Raw genomic sequence first — 18809 nt, 5'->3', positions numbered from 1 at the left:
GCAACCTGGCTATGTGCCCTGACCGGGAATCGAACCTGCAACCTTTCAGGACGACATTCAACCCACTGAGCCACAGCGGCCAGGGCCATCGCCTCGATTCCTCAGCAAAAGGGAGTTCGATGCTTGCGCACTCATGCATAATGGGGAGCTCTCGTTTCAGGGGCTCAGGTGCAAGCACCTCCTAGTGGGACGGCCGCTCCCACAGAGCCTGAGTGTGCGGGGCAGCCCCCGGAGCCGGGCGTCTGCAGGCATCGCTTCCAGAAACATGGTTTTTCACGCAGGCCTGTGCGATAGAGCACGCGGAAGGTTCAAACACCAAAAGCATGTGTGTGTTTTTGTTTGTTTTTTATTTTTTCCCCTTTTTGTTTGTTTGTTTATTTATTTTAAATCATTTTTTAATGTTTTAAGCTTCCACTTTTAGATTTTTTAAAAATATATTTTATTGATTTTTCACAGAGAGGAAGAGAGAGGGATAGAGAGTTAGAAACATCGATGAGAGAGAATCATCGATCAGCTGCCTCTTGCACACCCCCCACTGGGGATGTGCCTGCAACCAAGGTACATGCCCTTGCCCGGAATCGAACCCGGGACCTTTCAGTCCGCAGGCTGATGCTCTATCCACTGAGCCAAGCCGGTTACGGCACCCCTTTTTGTTTTTTAATAAAAATACTTTTTAATGGATTTCAGAGAGGAAGAGAGAAACATTAATGAGGAGAGAGAACGATGGACCGGTTGCCTCCTGCACACCCCCCACTGGGAATGGAGCCCTTAATCCGGGCCTGTGCTCTGACCAGAAATCAAACCCCGACCTCCTGGTTCATTGGTCAGCACTCAACCACTGAGCAACCCGGCCAGCAGAAGCATCTGTTGGAAGTCCAGCTTGTAACGGTTTTCTTCACCTCTCTCCTTCCCAGAGGACACGTGCCCCCCAGTTTCGTCTGTTGGACGTCTTCCCTAAGGTCACCTGCCGGCCCCCCAAAGAAGTGATGGAAATGGAGCTGAGCCCCGAGCGGCACTCAAGGGAGCCTGGCATGGACCCCACCGAGTTCTGCAGCGAAACCTTCCAAAGACCTTTCCAGTATCTGAAGCGGTTCCATCAGAGCCAGAACCGGAACCTGGACACGTTCACGTACCAGAAGGACCGGGTGGAGGGCACCCCCCAGGAGTGCCTGCAGCACCTGCTCTTGTACTGCGGGGTGCTCGACCCATCCTGGGCGGAGCTGTGCAACTTCGCCCGCTTCCTGAACTACCAGCTCAGGGACTGCGAGGCCTCCGTCTTCTGCAACCCCGAGGTGGTCGGGGACACGCTGCAGGGCTTCAAGGACTTCGTGGTGACCTTCATGATCTGCATGGCGAGAGACTTCGCCACCCCGACGCTGCGCATGTCGGACCAGAGCCCCGGGGCGCACGCGGTCGCCATGGACGGGGTCACCGAGGAGGACATCGCCCCGTTCTCTCTCCGCCGGCGGTGGGAGTCGGAGCCCCACCCGTACCTGTTCTTCAACGGGGACCGCGTCTCCATGACCTTCATTGGCTTCCACCTGGAGCCCAACCAGACGGGCACCTTCGATGCCGTGGACCCCGAGAGCAAGAGGGTGATCAAGAGGGACGTGCTGACGAGGGAGCTGTACGAGGGGCTGCGGCTGCAGGGCGTGCCCTTCAACGTGGACTTCGACGCGCTGCCCCGGCACGAGAAGCTGGAGCGGCTCTGCCTGGCGCTGGGCATCCAGTGGCCCGTGGACCCTGACGACACCTACGAGCTCACGACGGACAACATGCTGAAGATCCTGGCCGTGGAGATGCGCTTCCGCTGCGGGATCCCCGTCATCGTCATGGGGGAGACCGGCTGCGGGAAGACGCGGCTCATCCGCTTCCTCAGCGAGCTGCGGCGCGGGGGCGCCGACGCCGAGACCCTGCAGCTGGTCAAGGTCCACGGCGGGACGAGCGCCGACATGATCTACGACAAAGTGCTGGCGGCGGAGGCCCTCGCCCAGCTCAACAGGAGCGAGCACGGGCTGGACACCGTCCTGTTCCTGGACGAGGCCAACACCACGGGCGCCATCAGCTGCATCAAGGAGGTCCTGTGTGACCGCACGGTGGGCGGCCAGCCGCTGGCCGAGGACTCGGGCCTGCACGTCATCGCGGCCTGCAACCCCTACCGCAAGCACTCCCCGGAGATGATCGCCCGCCTGGAGGCGGCCGGGCTGGGCTACCGCGTGCGCGCGGAGGAGACGGCGGACCGGCTGGGCGCCACCCCGCTGCGGCAGCTGGTGTACCGCGTGCACGCGCTGCCGCCCAGCCTGGTGCCCCTGGTGTGGGACTTCGGGCAGCTCAACGACGCCACGGAGAGGCAGTACATCCGGCAGATCGTGCGGAGGCTGGTGGGCGGCACCCCCATCGGCCCCGCGGGGGAGACCATCATCGCCAACGTGCTCTACGCCTCCCAGCGCTTCATGCGGAGACGGGAGAACGAGTGCAGCTTCGTCAGCCTGCGGGACGTGGAGCGCTGCGTGCGGGTCTTCCGCTGGTTCTACGACCACAGCGAGATGCTCCTGTCCCAGCTGGCCGCCTTGCCCGGCGAGCCCGGCAGCGACAGGTCAGATGACTCTGACACCGACTCCGACTCCGACCTTGACCCCAACCCCGACCCCGACTCCGACCCCAGGAGCGACCCGGTGCTCTGGTCGCTGGTGCTGGCCGTCGGCGTGTGCTATCACGCCTCTCTGGAGAAGCAGGACGCCTACCGCAGAGCCATCTGCAGGCTCCTCCCGCCGCCCTTCGACAGCAGCAAGGCCGTGCTGGACGCCATCACGCGGACGCAGGACCTCTTCCTGGAGGGCGTGTCTCTGAGGAAAACGGTCGCCAAGAATCTGGCCCTGAAGGAGAACGTCTTCATGATGGTCATCTGCATCGAGCTGAAGATCCCGCTCTTCCTGGTGGGCAAGCCCGGCAGCTCCAAGTCCCTCGCCAAGACCATCGTGGCGGACGCCATGCAGGGCCCGGCCGCCCCCTCGGAGCTCTTCCGGCACCTGAAGCAGGTCTACCTGGTGTCGTTCCAGTGCAGCCCGCACTCCACCCCGCAGGGCATCGTGGGCACCTTCAAGCACTGCGCCCGCCTGCAGCAGGGCCGGGACCTGGAGCAGTATGTGTCCGTGGTGGTGCTGGACGAGGTGGGCCTGGCCGAGGACTCGCCCCAGATGCCCCTCAAGGCCCTGCACCCGCTGCTGGAAGACGGGTGCATCGAAGACGACCCCGCCCCCCACAAGAAGGTGGGCTTCATCGGCATCTCCAACTGGGCCCTGGACCCCGCCAAGATGAACCGGGGCATTTTCGTGTCCCGCGGCAGCCCCAGCCAGAAGGAGCTCATCGAGAGTGCCCTGGGGATCTGCGCGTCCGAGCCCCTGGTGCAGCGGCGGATCCAAGGGTACTTCCTGCCGCTGGCCAGAGCCTACGAGGCGGTGTGCGCGAAGCAGGACAAGGAGTTCTTCGGGCTCCGAGACTACTACAGCCTCATCAAAATGGTCTTCGCCGCCGCCCAGGCCAACAGGACTCTCTCCCCGCGAGACATCGCGCAGGCCGTGCTCCGGAACTTCAGTGGCAAAGACGAGATCCAGGCCCTGGACATCTTCGCTGTCCACTTGCCCGAGGCGAAGCTCCCCACGGCGGAAGTCAGCACCCCGCAGCTGATCCGGCAGAACCTGCGCAGCGACCTCCGGAGGGCTCCGGGCGCGGGGCCCGGAGACCCCGAGTCCCGCTACCTGCTGGTGCTGACCAGGAACTACGTGGCCCTGCAGATCCTGCAGCGGACGCTCTTCGGCGAGGACCAGCAGCCCGAGATCATCTTCGGGTCCAGCTTCCCCCGGGACCAGGAGTACGCGCAGGTCTGCAGGAACATCAACCGCGTGAAGATCTGCATGGAGACGGGCAAGATGGTGGTGCTGCTCAACCTGCAGAACCTCTACGAGAGCCTCTATGACGCCCTCAACCAGTACTACGTCTACCTCGGGGGCCAGAAGTACGTGGACCTGGGCCTGGGGACCCACCGGGTCAAGTGCCGGGTGCACCCCGACTTCCGCCTCATCGTCATCGAGGAGAAGGACGTGGTGTGCGAGCACTTCCCCATCCCCCTCATCAACCGGCTGGAGAAGCACTACCTGGACCTCAACACGGTCCTGGAGCCGTGGCAGCGGCGCCTGGTGGAGGAGCTCAAGGGCTGGGTGGACAAGTTCACCGACGTCTCGGCGGGGCGGGCCCACGCCCGGTACAGCCCCTCCGACGTCTTCGTCGGCTACCACGCCGACACCTGTGCCTCGGTGGTGCTCCAGGTCATCGAGCGGCTCGGGCCCGAGGCCCTGAGCCACGAGCATTACCAGAAGGTCCTGGAGGACGCCAAGCTGGTGCTGCTGGACTGCGCCACGCCCGACGCCATCGTCCGGCTCAGCGCGTCCGCGCTAGGCAAGAGCGCCGCGCAGGCGCTGTCTCGAGAATACTATTCCGGGCAGCAGCACGACTCCTTCGCCGACTTCCTGCAGGCTCACCTCCGGGGGCCCGGCCCGGAGCACCGCCCCGTCTTCACGGAGGTGATTGTCTCCCCGCGCTGCCACCCTCACCACCTTCCGCCTCAGAGGCCTGGTCCCTGCAGCCCAAAGGCTCTTCCCCAGTTGATTCTGGTCCGGGTCTAGGAATCAGAAAAGGACAGGTTGAGACTTTTTTAAAAATACATTTATTGATGTCAGAGAGGAAGGGAGAGGCAGAGAGAGAGAGAGAAAAACATCCATGATGAGAGAGAATCACGAATCGGCTGCCTCCTACATGCTCCAGAAGCCGGCAACCTGGGCAAGTGCCCTGACCGGGAATGGAACTGTGACCACCTGGTTCCAAGGTCAATGCTCACCCACTGAGCCACCCAGCCGGGCCAGGCTGGATCTTTAAGAGCTAGCCCCACAGGGACTGGGAAGGGCGGTTGGGAAAGTATCACAGTGTCAATGAGAAACGGCAGCGCCCAGGCAGGAGACCAGGAGGGGCCGGAATGGAGCCTCACGCGCTGAGCCAGAGTGCCTCCAGGCGGGGTGAGCGGCCCGGAGGCTCCAGCGAGGGCATGTGGAGGGAGGGACGGGATGGTGAGGGACTGGCGTAGAACGGGCACAGCAGCGAGGAGGCCGCTGGGAACCTGCCAAGTAAGTGAGGATGGGCAGAAAGGAGTTAGCAATACGGTGGCAGAGAGAACGCCTGGTCCCGGGTCAGGGCCGCAGGAGATGGAGGAGTCTGGGGATGACTCCCGAGCTGTTCCTGGATGGCTGGAGGCCCAGTCCATCACATGAAGGATCCTGGAATGAGCAGTGAGTTTGGGGGGGGGGGGGGTAAATCCCACTCGGTGCCCCTGTCAACCCCGGAGGATGTGACTGTCATGCCGTTGGGTGTAGGAATCGGGAGCTCAGTGGGAAGACAAGCCCTGGGCGGGGTGGGCAGTAGCCAGGCAGCACGCCCATAAGGAGTGTTCTGGCTGCACTGCGAGGAGGGACCCAGTGGCGGCAGAGAGCGCCATCTGGACGTGAAGCAAGGTCGCCAGGGAGGAACCCTAAGGGACACTTAGGCTTTCCAGTGGGGCCCAAAGCAGGCGGGGACGCCGAGCCTGGGAAGGAGACCCCGTCTTCGGGACAGGGGGTCTTCCCTCCACTGCCTCTGCCCCGGGTCCTGCTCCCCTCCGCACGGCCTCGTTTTTAAAAACTCTGGCCCATGGAAGGTGCTGGCTGACCGTCCGCACGTTTCCGGGATCTAATCCCCGGAGACGTGCAAACAGTCTGTTCCCCGACCCTGCAGGTCACCACTTTCTCCAGGCTGCTCACCTGTCGCGACTGTGAGATGCTGGGATCGGAAGTGAACGGCAGGGCCCTGAACCCCACCATTCTGTCGCTGCAGCAGTTTGACACTGAGCACTCGTTCCTCAAAGAAGTTCGGTGAGGTCCCACCGTTCCTCCTCCAGGCCCCGTCCCCTCTGTTTCTCCTCTCAGCTCCGTCCTCGCTGTCCCTCCTCCGGGCCCTGTCCCCGCCGTCCCTCCTGCGGGCTCCGTCCTCAGCCCTGGCCACATCCTGTCGTTTGTGTGGCTGGAGTGACCACGGAGCTGTCAGCAGCGTTGGGTAACGAACGTGAGGACCTGGGACGCGGAAAAGGACACTTGCTAACCCTCCAGTGTGTCCCTGTCGCCACTGTTGTCTCCTGGGCGGGCGTCCTACTCCGAGTCCTGGTCCCCGGCCTCACCAGGCAGCGTTGACGGGGGTTATTCTTTCCCCGCTGGGTCCCACTCACTTTGGAAGAGAAGCCACCTGAATAGTTTAATGGCAGCCTCACAGTTCCCATGGGGGCGGGGGGCGGGGGCTTTCTCACCCACTTAGGATGTGTGCTTCCTCCTATTCCAGAAGCTGCCTGGCGAGCACGGCCACACGGAAGGTCCTCATCATCCAGACGGACTTCGAGGACGGAGTGCACAGCGCCCAGCTCATCGCCTCGGCCAGGTGCGCTCGGTTCTTTCTCTGCGCCGGGGTGTGTGTGTGTGTCTTCCCTGGAGGCAGGACAGGATGGTGGCTCACAGGGAAATGAGAATAAGCGGCTCTCCCTCCCCATCGTCCCCAGGCGGCTAGAGGGACGGGAGAAAGAGAAGCAGGGAGGCAGGCTAAGAACACCAACACGGAGACACGCAGGGAGTGGAAACGCTAGCCCCTCGTAGGATGTGAAGGGATGTCTGCCGGCCGGGCTCTGCAGGCCTGTTTGGGTCATGATTGGTTTTAAAGGATACGATTTGGATGATTGCAGGGCCAGGGGCAGGGCCAGGACGTAGGTGATTTCATCTGTATTTCTTGATTGGCTGATAGTGTTTGTCCGGGACATGCGAGGCTTTCAGAACCCTGGTCCCTCGTGTCAAGGCTCTCTGGCCCCTGGCTGTCTTCCCTGGGACCTCACTGCTGGGAATGCAAAGTCCCGATGGCCTTGCCCTTGGGGAGGGGAGCGACGCCATCACGGAGCCCTGGGGAGGGTTTCTGATCCAGAAGAAATGCCTCTTCAATGCCGAGGGGTGCGGGGATGGCCCGCACACCCAGAAGAGGGATAACCACCAGGGCGCGCATTCATTTAAAACTGAAAGAAGGCTGCCTGGCCAGCGTTGCTCAGTGGTGAGCGTCAACCTATGAACCTGGAGGTCAGGGCTCGTTTCCCAGTCAAGGCTGACATGCAGGTTGTAGGCTCCATCCCCAGTGTGGTGTGTACAGGAGGCAGCCAATCCGTGACTCTCATCATTGATGTTTCTCTTTCCTTCTTCCTTCCTCTCTGAAACCAATTAAAAAACAAAAACTAGAAGAAGGGAGACCCTGCACTTGGACCTGCCAGCTCCTAAGACACCCTCCAGCCACTTCCCACCTTCAGTTTGGGCACTGGCTTTATCTTTGCATCGACTGGTGGCATTTGTTTGTTTTTAAATTTGTTTTGGTTTTGCTTATTTGTTTTAAAAAAATAGGTATTCTGCCATCAATGAAATCAACAAGATACAAGGAAAGGCCTGCATCTTTGTCTACTTCATCACGAAGCTGTCCCGGATGGAAAGTGGCGCGTCCTACGTGGGGTTCCATGGAGGTAGGACAGACGTGGCGGTGACTGCGGTTACGTAAGAGCGTGGAGTTCTTCCTCGGGGGGCCCCCGGGTGCACGTCTGAGCTGGGACATTGGTGTTAGGCTCGCAGTAGTCATCTCAGATGCGGCCGGGTCTGTTGCCGCTGGTTCCCGCTCCGAGCACCCACCTCGTACTCGCTACTCAGCGCACAGCGCTCCTCAGCATCCGTGCCCGGGCTCCTCCCGTTTAGTTTTTTTTATGTTTCCGTTTTTGGTTGATCCTCACCCAAGCACATGTTTTTCCAGTTAACTTCTAGAGAGAGTGGGAGGGAGGGAGGGAGAGAGGGAGAGAGCGAAAAACATAAGTGAGAGACACATCGATTGGTGCCTTCCACACTGGCCTGGACCCTGGGGCTGGGGATCGGACCTGTGCCCTTGACTGGGAATCAAACCCCCACAGTCCTCGGGCAGATGCTCTAACCACTGAACAACCGGCCAGGGCCTCACCGTGTCCACATGGGAAGTGCAGAGAAAGCATTCTCCACGCACCAGTGAGGGACACGCTGATACTTTATACCTGCTTTGGGGGTGGGGGTGCTATCTTAAACCCCCTCTCTCGCTCCCTCCTCCCTCATGGCTCACCAAGTGTTTTCTAGGTGAGAAGGCTGGCGTTCTAGAACCGGCACAGAACGGTTCACCTAATAGCCCACAGGCAGCGGAGAGGCCCAGCCGTGCCCGCCGCGAGGGGGTCTCCGGCTGGCACGGGTGTCGCGATGAGGAGCTGAAAATGCTAGCTGGGTCAGGGGGGAGTTTTATTTGATTTTTATTTATTTCATTTTTAAAGTATGTGTTTATTGATTTTGGAGAGGGAAGGAGAGAGAGGGAGAGAGGGAGAAACATCAATGATGAGAGAGAATCATGGACCAGCTGTCTCCTGCATGGCCCCCACTAGAGCCCGCAACCCAGGCCTGTGCCCTGACCGGGAATCAAACCGTGACCTGTAGGTTCATGGGTCGACCCTCAGCCACTGAGCACGACGGCCACGCTGGTTGGGAGTTTAGACTCCAGGACACGAGTGGCTCCCTCGGGGCTGTGTCGGCCGCGGGACGGGGCCTGTCCCTGCCTCCGGCTCAGGGCGCAGAGACCCATGGCTTTGCCTCCGCAGGGCTGTGGCGGTCCGTGCACATCGACGACCTGCGGAGATCCACGACCATGGTGGCCGACGTGACACAGCTGCAGGACATGACCATCAGCCAGCTGTTTGACCCCCAGCGTACGTGCCGGGATGCCCTGGGCGCACGGCAGGCCTTGGGGGCCGTGGCAGGCAGTTCCCCCAAAGACGGGGGGCCAGTGGGTGCAGAAGGCGCAGCGGTGAGCACCATGGCCAGTGGCATTTGGTGTCCCTACACCCTCAGCGCGCGGGACCCAAGAGCGGCCTCCCGTGGAGGACCTGGGGCCCCGAGGCTGAGCTGTGTGCCTGGGCCCCACTCGGGGACTTGCTGGGCCGCCAGTGGCCTGACGGGGTTGCCTCCGCAGCAGCTGAGGAGGGACTCGAGGCCAGGAGCGACCAGGAGGAGGCGATGGAAGTGGACACAGACGAACCCGGGGCCGTGGCGGGCAGGGAGGTGGACGGTCCCAAGGCTCAGAGAGGCCACGTGAGTGCAGCTCGCTCCCTGGGCCTCGGGAGCTACGGGCGCCGGGAATCTGAGGAGCAGACCCCATGGCAGGTCGGCCTCGCTCTTCCCTCCCTGCTGTGCATGCGGGTGACACCCCAGGACAGGACCCGACTGGGCTAGTCTCCCGGCCCAGTCCTGAGCACACGCGACCCCTCGCAGGGTCCAGAGGGGAGCCGGGCAGGGGGACGGGGTGGGGGGACCGTGGCTGACGGCGGCTCCGTGGTGTCCCCAGAGGCCGGCGCTGGACTGCGGCAGCCTCCTGCGCAGCTGCATCCAGAGCGCGGTGGGGCTGCTGCGGGACCCGGGCGAGCGCGGCCAGCGCAATGTGCGGCGCGTGGAGATCCTGCTCGGCCTCCTGGGCGAGGACGCGGGCGACACAGGCAAAGGTGAGCTCCTTGCAGAGCAACTCCCAGGAAGGCCCCCCACCCCCCCTCCGGTCCTGGCCGGGCTGGGGGGCCGGCGTGAGGCCAACCGCGTCCCCCTGCCGCCCCGCAGCCTCCTTCGCGCGGGCGGCCCAGGTGCGCCTCCACCACCTGCTGCTGCGGCAGGAGGAGGGCTGCGTGCTCGGCAGGAAGGACTGGGTGGCGCAGGAGGCCTCCAACCCCGACGCCCTGCAGGAGGCCGGCACCTTCAGGTACGGACCACGGCCCCGGGCTGCGAGCGGGCGGCCGGCGGGTCACAGGCTGGCGGGTCACACGGCCGGCGGGTCACACGGCAGTGGGTGGCAGGCAGGCAGGTGAGGGCGGGCGGGCAGCGGGCAGGTCAGAGCCGCCTTTCACCTAACCTGCAGGTGCACAGGCTGCCGGGCGAGGAGCCCAGGGGCTGGGGGACTTCATAAAGCCGTGGCCATTTACATTTAATTTGAATTTCACAAAAGAAAAAGAAGCCATGATCGCTGAGCTCACAGACATTTCCTAGACCAGAGCTCCGTGCCCTGGGCTTCCCTCAGCGAGAGCGGCAGGGCTGGCTGTTCCCGGGCACGTGCTCGGCCCGAGGTACAGACGGCTTCTCGCCAGGAAAGAAGAGGGCGTTGGCCCAGCCCCACGGGCACGAGCACGCGGTTCTGGAAACATTGCAGCCCTCCTGTGCCGTTAGTTAATGTCAGCCCTGACTCTCCCAGAACCCGCTCAAAGCCCCAAAAGGGGGCGCACAGAGGGTCCCGTTTCCTGGGGCCGCCGCTCTGACGATTGCAGACTGGCTGCCCAACAGGAAGGAGCAGGGCTCTCCGCTCTGGGCCGGGGCCTGAAATCAGGGTGTCCGGGGCTGTGCTCCCTCCGGGGGAGGGGGTCCAGGCAGGGTGCTTCCTGGCTCTGCAGCTTCTGGAGGCTCCTGACCGCATCTCTTCAATCTTCGCGGGGCCCTCCTCCATCCTCACGTGACTTCTCACGTGTGTTCATGTGGCCCTGCCCCCACGTTAACCTAAAAAGCATTTCTGTGGGTGTGAGCCAAACTGTTGACAGCGCCGGGAAGCAGGGTCTCGGCGTCCGGGAGATGCTGGGGAAGAGGGCAGCTTTCCGCGGTGTTTTGTACAAACAACCCGACAAGCATGGCGAGCCTCGTCTCATGGACGGAGCCACGGTGACGCTAGCCCTGGTGGCCATGAGCCTCCCATGGCCCTCTGACCTGGACGGCCCCTCTGCCCGCTGCAGGCACACCCTCTGGAAGCGGGTCCAGGGCGCGGTGACCCCTCTGCTGGCCAGCATGGTGGCCATCATCGACAGGGACAGCAACCTGGAGCTGCTGGCCACGCCCGACGCCCCGGCCTGGGTCCGAGAGCTTTGGATGTTCATTTTCAATGACATTAACCTGCTGAGCATCCCTCTAGTGACCAACGATGCCCGGTGAGCGGCGGCTTTCTTTCCGTGGGGGGGGGGGGGGCTGGGCGGGGGGAGGGGAGAGCCCTTGCCTGGCGGCCGAATGTCTGTCCCGCGTGGGATGCACAGGCGCTGACTTCAGAGCCACAGATGGTCGCTCCTCGCAGCCGACAGGCCCCGGGAGCCGTGACTCTGAGACCTCTGCCTCCTTCGCCACTGGCATGGCAGGTGTCGCCAGCGCGGCTGCACAGAGGGTGCCCCGTGTCCCTTGCACATGCAGCCGCTCAGCCCCGGCCAGGCCCACCCCTGCACGGCTCAGGCTCCCCTAAGCTTCCCACTGGCACTTTGGAGCCTTAGATTCTGGGGTGCAGGGTTAGTAAAGAGAGCAGAGCAGTGGAATTCGGGACCCCAGAGAGACAGAGGGGACAGACACTGCAGGTCCCCAGACTAACCCTCTCCCAGCCAGCCCAGCCGGTCCTGGCAGGCCCGCAGGCCCCCCCCTGCCCTGTTCTGTTTGGGGTGTCTGGAGCCCAGGCCCCGGGGCGGAGAGGCCGGCTGTGGGTGGCTCCTGTTGGTGTCTCAGTGCCTCTCTCATCCGACTGCAGGTCCAACAGCGACATGGCCCACATCCTGGTGCAGAGCCACGCGCAGCGCCCGGGGGGGGCCTGCGGCGCCGTCCCGTTCAGCTGGCGGATCCGCGACTACGTGGAGGAGCTGTGGGTGCAGGCGCAGCACATCTCGCCGGCCGCAGGTGCGCGGGGCTGGTGGGCGGCAGGCGAGCCCGCTCCGTCCTCACGTGACTTCCCAGCGAGGGCCGGAGCTGGGGAGGTGTCGGTGGCCACGAGAGCACAGGGCCTGTGTTGGGCCGCTGTCCGGCCCCTCCTGAGCCCAGTGGTCAGCTGTCAGCGCTCCGGAAAACCAGCATTCCCCTCTTAATGACCTCATCTTTGCTTTCCTTTTCCTTTTTAAGATATGTTTTTATTGATTTTGGGGGGTGGGCGGGGGGGGGGGGAGAGAGAGAGAGAGAGAGAGAGAGAGAGAGAGAGAGAGAGAAACATCCATGAGGAGAGAGAATCATGGATCGGCTGCCTCCTGCATGCCCCTCCCCTGGGGATCGAGCCCGCAACCCAGGCCTGTGCCCTGACGGGGAATTGAACCAGGGCTTCCTGGTTTATAGGTCAGCGCTCAACCACCCAGCCACGCCGGCCAGCCTAAAATAATCTTTTTAAAGTTGACATAAAAGTACTGCCTTTAAGAAATACAGATTGAGCCGAAACTGGTTTGGCTCAGTGGTAGAGCGTCGGTCTGCGGACTGAAAGGTCCCGGGTTCGATTCCAGTCAAGGGTATGTACCTTGCTTGCGGGCACATCCCCGGTAGGGGGTGTGCTAGAAGCAGCTGGTTGATGTTTCTCTCTCGTCGATGTTTCTAGCTCTCTCTCTCTCCCTTCCTCTCTGTAAAAAAAATCAATAAGATATATTTTTAAAAAAAGAAAAGAAAAAAGAAAAAGAAATACAGATCGAGCCAAAACCGGTTTGGCTCAGCGGTAGAGCGTCAGTCTGTGGACTGAAAGGTCCCAGGTTCAATTCCGGTCAAGGGCATGTGCCTTCGATTCCCAGTCGGGCACGTGCCCGGGTTGTGGGCTCTATCCCCAGTGCAGGAGGCAGCCGGTCCATGATTCTCTCTCATCAGTGGTGTTTCTATCTCTCTCCCCCTCTCCCTTCCTCTCTGAAATCAGTAAAAATAGACTTTTTTAAAAATTAAGGGATTGCATGGATTGGTGGGACCCCCCCAGGGGTCATGCCCCAGCAGAGGGCGGGGAGCGTGGCGGGCCCTCACCCGCCGCTCTGGGCCCTCCGCAGGCCCGGGACCCGGACCGGCGGGGAAGCTGGAGGAGATCTTCCGGCAGACCCCGCTGGGCCACTTCCTCGCCTGGCTGCCTGCGGAGGCGCGGCGGGAGCTGCTGCGGTCCTACCTGCGGGACTTCCTGCTCCTGACCATGCGGGTGTCCACGGAGCCGGAGCTGGAGGTGAGTGCTGCCGCTGGGCCCCCTGGAACTGCTGCTTCTCTGTGCTCAGTGTCTCAGGGAGCTGAGTAACATTTCACGGCCACCACGGGGTAATGACAGCAGCAGAAACGTCTGCGGGAAGGTGGGCTTCCTTTAAACCTCAGTGCATCGAGCAGGAAAGGACCTATTTGAGGAGCACGCGTGACCGATGTGATAAATTAATACAGTATGCTTAGGAATCAAGGAAATCCTCTTACTTTTAAAAATGAAAGCTGCCAAAACCGGTTTGGCTCAGTGGATAGAGTGTTGACCTGCGGATTCAAGGGTCCCGGGTTCGATTCCAGTCAAGGGCATTTACCTTGGTTGCGGGCATATCCCCAGTGGGGGTGTGCAAGAGGCAGCTGATTGATGACTCTCTCTCATCGATGTTTCTAACTCTCTCTCTCTCCCTTCCTCTCTGTAGAAAATCAATAAAATATATTTTTAAAAAAATGAAAGTTATGCCTGGCCAGTGTTGCTCAGTGGTCGAATTTCGACCCATGAACCAGGAGGTCAGGATTCTATTCCTGGTCAGGGCATGTGCTCAGGTTGCAGAATTGATCTCCAGTGGGGGGTGTGCAGGAGGCAGCCGATCCATGATTCTCTCATCTTTGATGTTTTTATCTCCTTTCCTCTATGAAATCAATAAAAAATATATTGAAACAAAATAAAGTATGTCCACGTATCTGTGTGTAACTGTGTGTAACTGTGTGTGTAACTGTGTCCTGTGTCTAACTGAGTGTCCTGTAACTGTGTGTGTGTAACTATGTGTGTAACTGTGTGTGTGTTACTATGTCCTGTGTCTGAGTGTCCTGTGTGTAACTGTGTGTGTGCAACTGTGTGTGTAACTGTGTGTGATGCACAGACACCCCCTGAAGGCCTGTCTCCCCAGTTCCTACAGATGGCCCTGTGGTCCTGCATCCAGCAGCTGAGAGCAGGCAGCCCTGAGGAGCCCTCCCTCCCGTGGGTGCACCGGGCCTACCAGCACTTCAGGGTCCGGCTCCAGAACTTCTCCAGGATCCTGACCATCCACCCCCCAGTTCTCCACAGCCTGGCTGCAGCCGCCCAGAGCCAGGACCCGGCCGGACCCGAGATGGTAGGGCCCCTATGGGAGGCCTAAGCGGGGGGGGGGGGGGGGGGGCGGGGGGGGCGGCCGCTCCAAACGCTCCACCTGTGCGGAGCAAGTGCCTGCTGCGTTCGGGGCAGCGAGGAGGGGCTGCCCGCCAGGCCTCGGAGTGTGGGACCTAGAGCTGCAAAGGGGCCCAGCAGCAGCTGAGTCTCCACTCGCCCGCAGGTCCTGGACGCCTGGGCCGCCATGGCCTGCACTGAGCTGCTGACCCGGGACCTGCTGAAGCCCAGCCCCCAGGCGTGGCTGCGGGCGGTGAAGAGCCTGGCTGTGCCCCTGGAGCTGCTCTGCTCCGAGGGCTACGTGCAGGGGCCGGCGGGCAGGGCCGGCGACCTCATCCGCCAGGTCAGGTGAGCTGGTTCAGTGGAAGGAGGACCAGGGACCCTGCCTGTGGGGCCCCTTCCTCCTGCTGGAGACCCCAGGAGGAGAGGACACCGTGCAGGGAGGGGACAGGACCGCTGTGGCTGTGGGCACCCGGAACGGACCCCTCGCAGGACGACAGGGTGGAGGCACAGTCCTCGGCTGGGCTTACGGGCGTGGGCGCAGCGGGACTCACCAGGCACAGGCTGGCCCAGCATGTGCCACGTGACAGACGTCCCCAAGGGGCCCAGGGGGAGACCAACATGGTGGAGGGCGGCCCACAGCATGGGGCCACCCTGGCCCGCCTCCGCCTGTCCCCGGCCCCCTCCCCCACACGCCTGGGCTCCCTCCGCCCGCCCCCGGGCTCCGGGTCAGCTGAGCGCCTCCTCAGGGGCCCGTGGACGCGCATCTTCTCGGTGGCGCTCTTCGTGGAGCACGTGCTGCTGGGGACGGAGGACCACTCGCCCGAGCTGCGCGCACTGGTGACCGACTGCGTCTTCTCTCTGGACAAGGTGAGCGGGCAGCGGCGGGCAGGCAGGGCCCGCGGCGTGGCCTCCGCTTGTCTGCAGGGCGCTGTGCGCCTGTCAGCGCCGCAAGGTTGTCTGAAGTGCAAAGGGCAGCGACCTCCCGCACAGAATCCCGGGCTCCGCGTGGTCACTGCGGGGTCCTGGGCCCTGTCCTCAGTGCGGTCCGAGCAGATCAGGCCTGGAAGCCACGTGCCCAGAAGGCACGCACTCCCTCCCCTCCCCCCACCACTTGCCAAAAATCAGGACCATTCTAAAAGCCCGAGAGCAGAAACGGACGTGCTCAGCCGTCATGGTGCCGGGCAGCTCCCCGGGGAGGGCCTGCACGCAGCGAGGGGGCAGGCGCAGAGGTGGCACGGAGGGACACCTGGAGGGGGGCCTGCTGAACCTACAGCTGGACCTGTGACCTGGTGTCTCTAAGTCTAAAGCGATGTTCCTGCACTGGTTTCCTCCGGCTGGGCGGTCGATACACAGCAGTCCTTACGTTATCATTTAAAGTTTGAAATCTTTTGTGGGAGGAGGGGTTAGACCTTAAAAACAGGAAGAGGAGCCCAGCCAGTGTGGCTCAGTGATTGAGTGTTCACCTATGAACCAGGAGGTCACAGTTCGATTCCGGTCAGGGCACAGGCCCAAGTTGTGGGCTCCATCCCGTCGGGGGCGAGGGGTGCAGGAGGCAGCAGATTAGTGATTCTCTTTCATCATGGATGTTTCTCTTCCTTCCTCTTTGGTAAGATAGATAGGTAAGTAGATAGGTGGGTAGGTGAGTGGATGGGTGGGTGGATGGATGGATGGATGGGTAGGTAGGTAGATAGATAGATGGATAGATAGGTAGGTAGACAGATGGATAGATGATAGGTAGATAGATGGACAGATAGATGGATAGATGATAGGTAGGAAGGTAGGAAGGTAGGTAGATGCATACATGCTCTGGCCAGTTTCTCCCAGTGGTTGGACCGAAGGGTCCAGTCAAGGGCACGCACCTCAGTTGGGGGTTCAGTCCCTGGCCCTGGGCAGGGCATGTGTGGGAGGCAACCAATCCATGTGTCTCCCTCACAATCTCTCTCCCTCCCCTCTCTCCCTCTCCTCCACTCTGTCTGAAAAAGTCCATGGAAAAATCCCAGGGTGAGAATCAGAAAGCATGCATCCCTCTCCATCACCAAGACACCAAGAGCATGTGGGATAGCGACACTCTCTCTCTCTCTCTCTCTCTCTCTCTCTCTCACACACACACACACACACACACACACACACACGGCCTCCCGCACAGGTGTCCGCCGGCCGGCAGGGTGGCAGGGTGGGTGTCAGCGCCTGGCCTGGCTGACCCACCCTCCTCGCTGCTGACCCTCCTCCGGCCCCTGCCTTGCCCTCCAGTGTCTGCAGGGGAACTCGGACATCAAGACACTCCCCCCGTTCTCGGCGGTGATGACCGTGCTCTGTGAGTGTAAGGACCGGGCCAGCAGGACCTTCGCTCGGTGAGCTCCCAGCGGCCCCGAGGGAGGGGAGTCTGACCCTCTGGGTTCCTAGCATACCCCCGGACCCCAGCATCTCCGAGCCAGTGCTCACCACCGCCCTGGGTCCCAGGTTCGGGATCCAGCCGTGCCCCGTCTGCCTGGGCGACCCGCGCAGCCCCGTCTGCCTGCCCTGCGACCACGTGTTCTGCCGGGACTGCGTCAAGCAGTGGCTCACCGCGGGGCAGATGGCCTGCCCCCTGTGCCTGACGGAGCTGCCCGACGGCTTCTCCCCCACGGTTTCCCAGGAGACGAGGTAAAACACTTGCCCGGCCCTGGCCAGTGTTGCTCAGTGGATAGAGCGTCGACCAAAGGGTCCCGGGTTTGATTCTGGTCAAGGGCATGTACCTCAGTGGCAGGCTCTTCCCTGGCCTGGTGCCTCGGAATCACCGTCTCCCCAGTCCCCAACACACACGCTGAAGAGGGGGGCAGTGACGTCAGAGGTAGCCCAGGAAGTTAGGTCCCGGGCAGCGTCCAGAGAGGCCGTATGCTGGAGGGGGAGCCGGCGGGCGGGCGGGCGGGCGGGCGGGCTGTTGAAGTCCGAGGGGAGAGGGTATGGTAGCGTTAGGGGTAGGGCTTAGCGTCCTGCCCTCCGCCCGGAGGGGCGAGCGGAGGCTGTGAGGTGTGTGGCCGGCTGGTCCGGGAAGAGGCGGAAGCACATCTTCCCAGCAGGCGCTTCCGGTGAGGAGATGCTGCATCTCTGTATTCAGAACCCAGAACGCCCGCCAGGCCCCACACAAGGGGTTTGGAGGAAACCTGGCCGTCCGGCCTCTGACCGGGGTCTCCCGTCCCCCAGGGACGCCATCGAGCGGCACGCCCGCTTCCGCCGCCTGTGCACCGGCTTCTTCGTGGACCTGGTGTCCACCCTGTGCTTCAAGGACAACTGCCCGCCCAGCAGGGACGTGGTCCAGGCGCTGCTGGCCCTGCTCTTTGCGGAGAAGACGCTGCTCCGAGACCCGCCCCAGAGTACGCGGCTTCCTGTGGGGGCGGGGCTCTGCCGGGGGCCCTTTGCACATTCTTTTTATTTTTGTTCATTTTCAAATATTTGTTATTGATTTCAGAAAGGAAGGGAGAGAGAAATTCTCATCAGTGATGAGAGACAATCATGATCAACTGCCACCTGCACGCCCCCTACAGGGGATGGAGCCCGCAGCCCGGGCATGTGCTCTGACTGGAAATTGAACCTGGGACCCGTCAGTCCACAGGCCAGCACTGAACCACTGAGCCACCCTAGCCAGGGCCCGTTTGGATATTTGTAACATCATTCGTGGGCCACTTAGCCCCGCCTGTGAGCCAGGCCACGCTTCCGATCCCAGTCAGGGCACAGGCCCGGGCTCGAGCGATCCCCAGTGGGGGGCAGGCAGGAGGCAGCTGGTCCATGATTCCCTCTCATCATTGGTGTTTTTCTCTCTCCCGCTCTGAAGCCAATAAAAACATTTAAAAATTAGCCACTTAAACATTAACCTGCTGCATTTGGTGAACAGTGAACTTGCCCCTAGTGCCGTGGCAGGGCCAGACCGAAGGATGATGTCCGGCCCACCCTGGCGTGCACCTCACAGTCCTCCCCCCGTCTCTCTGGTTCAGGCCACACCAAGTCCCTGTCCCCCTTTGACGATGTCGTGGACAAGACGCCGGTCATCCGCTCGGTGGTCCTGAAACTGCTCCTGAAGTACAGGTCAGCGCAGCGGCCTGCAGCGCGGCTCTCCTCCTCCTCCTCCTCCTCCTCCTCCTCCCCTCCTCCTCTTCTCCTCCCCTCCTCCTCTTCTGCTTCCCCTCCCCTCCTCCCCCTCCTCTCCTCCTCCCCTCTTCTTCCTCCTCCCCTTCCTCTCCCCTCCTCCCCATCCTCCCACTCCTCCCATCCTCCCCATCCTTCTCTCTTCCCCTCCTCCCCCTCCTTTCCTCCTCCTTCTCCCCTCCTCCCCCTCCTCTCCTTTTCCCCCTCCCCTCCTCCCCTCCTCCCCCTCCTCTGCTCCTCCCCTCCTCCTCATTCTTCTCTTTCTCCCCTCCTCCCCATTATTCTCCTCCTCCTCCTCCCCTCTTTCCCCTCCCCTCCTCCTCCTCCTCCTCTTCCTCCCCTCCTCTCCTCCTCCTCCTCCCCTCCTCCCCATCTTTCTCCTCCTCCTCCCCCCCTCCCACCTTGGCTTTCTCCCTGTTGGG

General features: G+C 62.0%; 1 protein-coding gene across 5 annotated transcripts in view; it reads left to right on the top strand.

Annotated features, from left to right (window-relative positions):
- Positions 1 to 18809, top strand: part of RNF213 (ring finger protein 213) — a 72191-nt gene that overhangs the window by 34984 nt on the left and 18398 nt on the right. For 4 of the 5 annotated variants that reach the window (XM_084861868.1, XM_084861867.1, XM_084861866.1 and 1 more), the window contains 18 exons: positions 915 to 4580; positions 5821 to 5957; positions 6418 to 6513; positions 7509 to 7624; positions 8765 to 8872; positions 9136 to 9254; positions 9508 to 9661; positions 9771 to 9909; positions 10925 to 11116; positions 11695 to 11840; positions 12950 to 13116; positions 14027 to 14230; positions 14429 to 14610; positions 15012 to 15132; positions 16516 to 16616; positions 16726 to 16908; positions 17449 to 17618; positions 18237 to 18327. In XM_084861868.1, coding sequence (XP_084717994.1) covers positions 915 to 4580; positions 5821 to 5957; positions 6418 to 6513; positions 7509 to 7624; positions 8765 to 8872; positions 9136 to 9254; positions 9508 to 9661; positions 9771 to 9909; positions 10925 to 11116; positions 11695 to 11840; positions 12950 to 13116; positions 14027 to 14230; positions 14429 to 14610; positions 15012 to 15132; positions 16516 to 16616; positions 16726 to 16908; positions 17449 to 17618; positions 18237 to 18327 — 6092 coding nt within the window. The remainder of the gene's footprint in view (positions 1 to 914; positions 4581 to 5820; positions 5958 to 6417; positions 6514 to 7508; positions 7625 to 8764; positions 8873 to 9135; positions 9255 to 9507; positions 9662 to 9770; positions 9910 to 10924; positions 11117 to 11694; positions 11841 to 12949; positions 13117 to 14026; positions 14231 to 14428; positions 14611 to 15011; positions 15133 to 16515; positions 16617 to 16725; positions 16909 to 17448; positions 17619 to 18236; positions 18328 to 18809) is intronic. The other variant, XM_084861865.1, reaches the window with a different exon arrangement.

Source organism: Pipistrellus hanaki, assembly GCF_964339955.1.
Source record: "Pipistrellus hanaki genome assembly, chromosome: 16".
In the NCBI taxonomy this organism is placed as follows: Eukaryota; Metazoa; Chordata; class Mammalia; order Chiroptera; family Vespertilionidae; genus Pipistrellus; species Pipistrellus hanaki.
The sequence above is the reverse complement of the archived record's forward strand: the minus strand, read 5'-3'. Positions and strand labels throughout refer to the sequence as shown.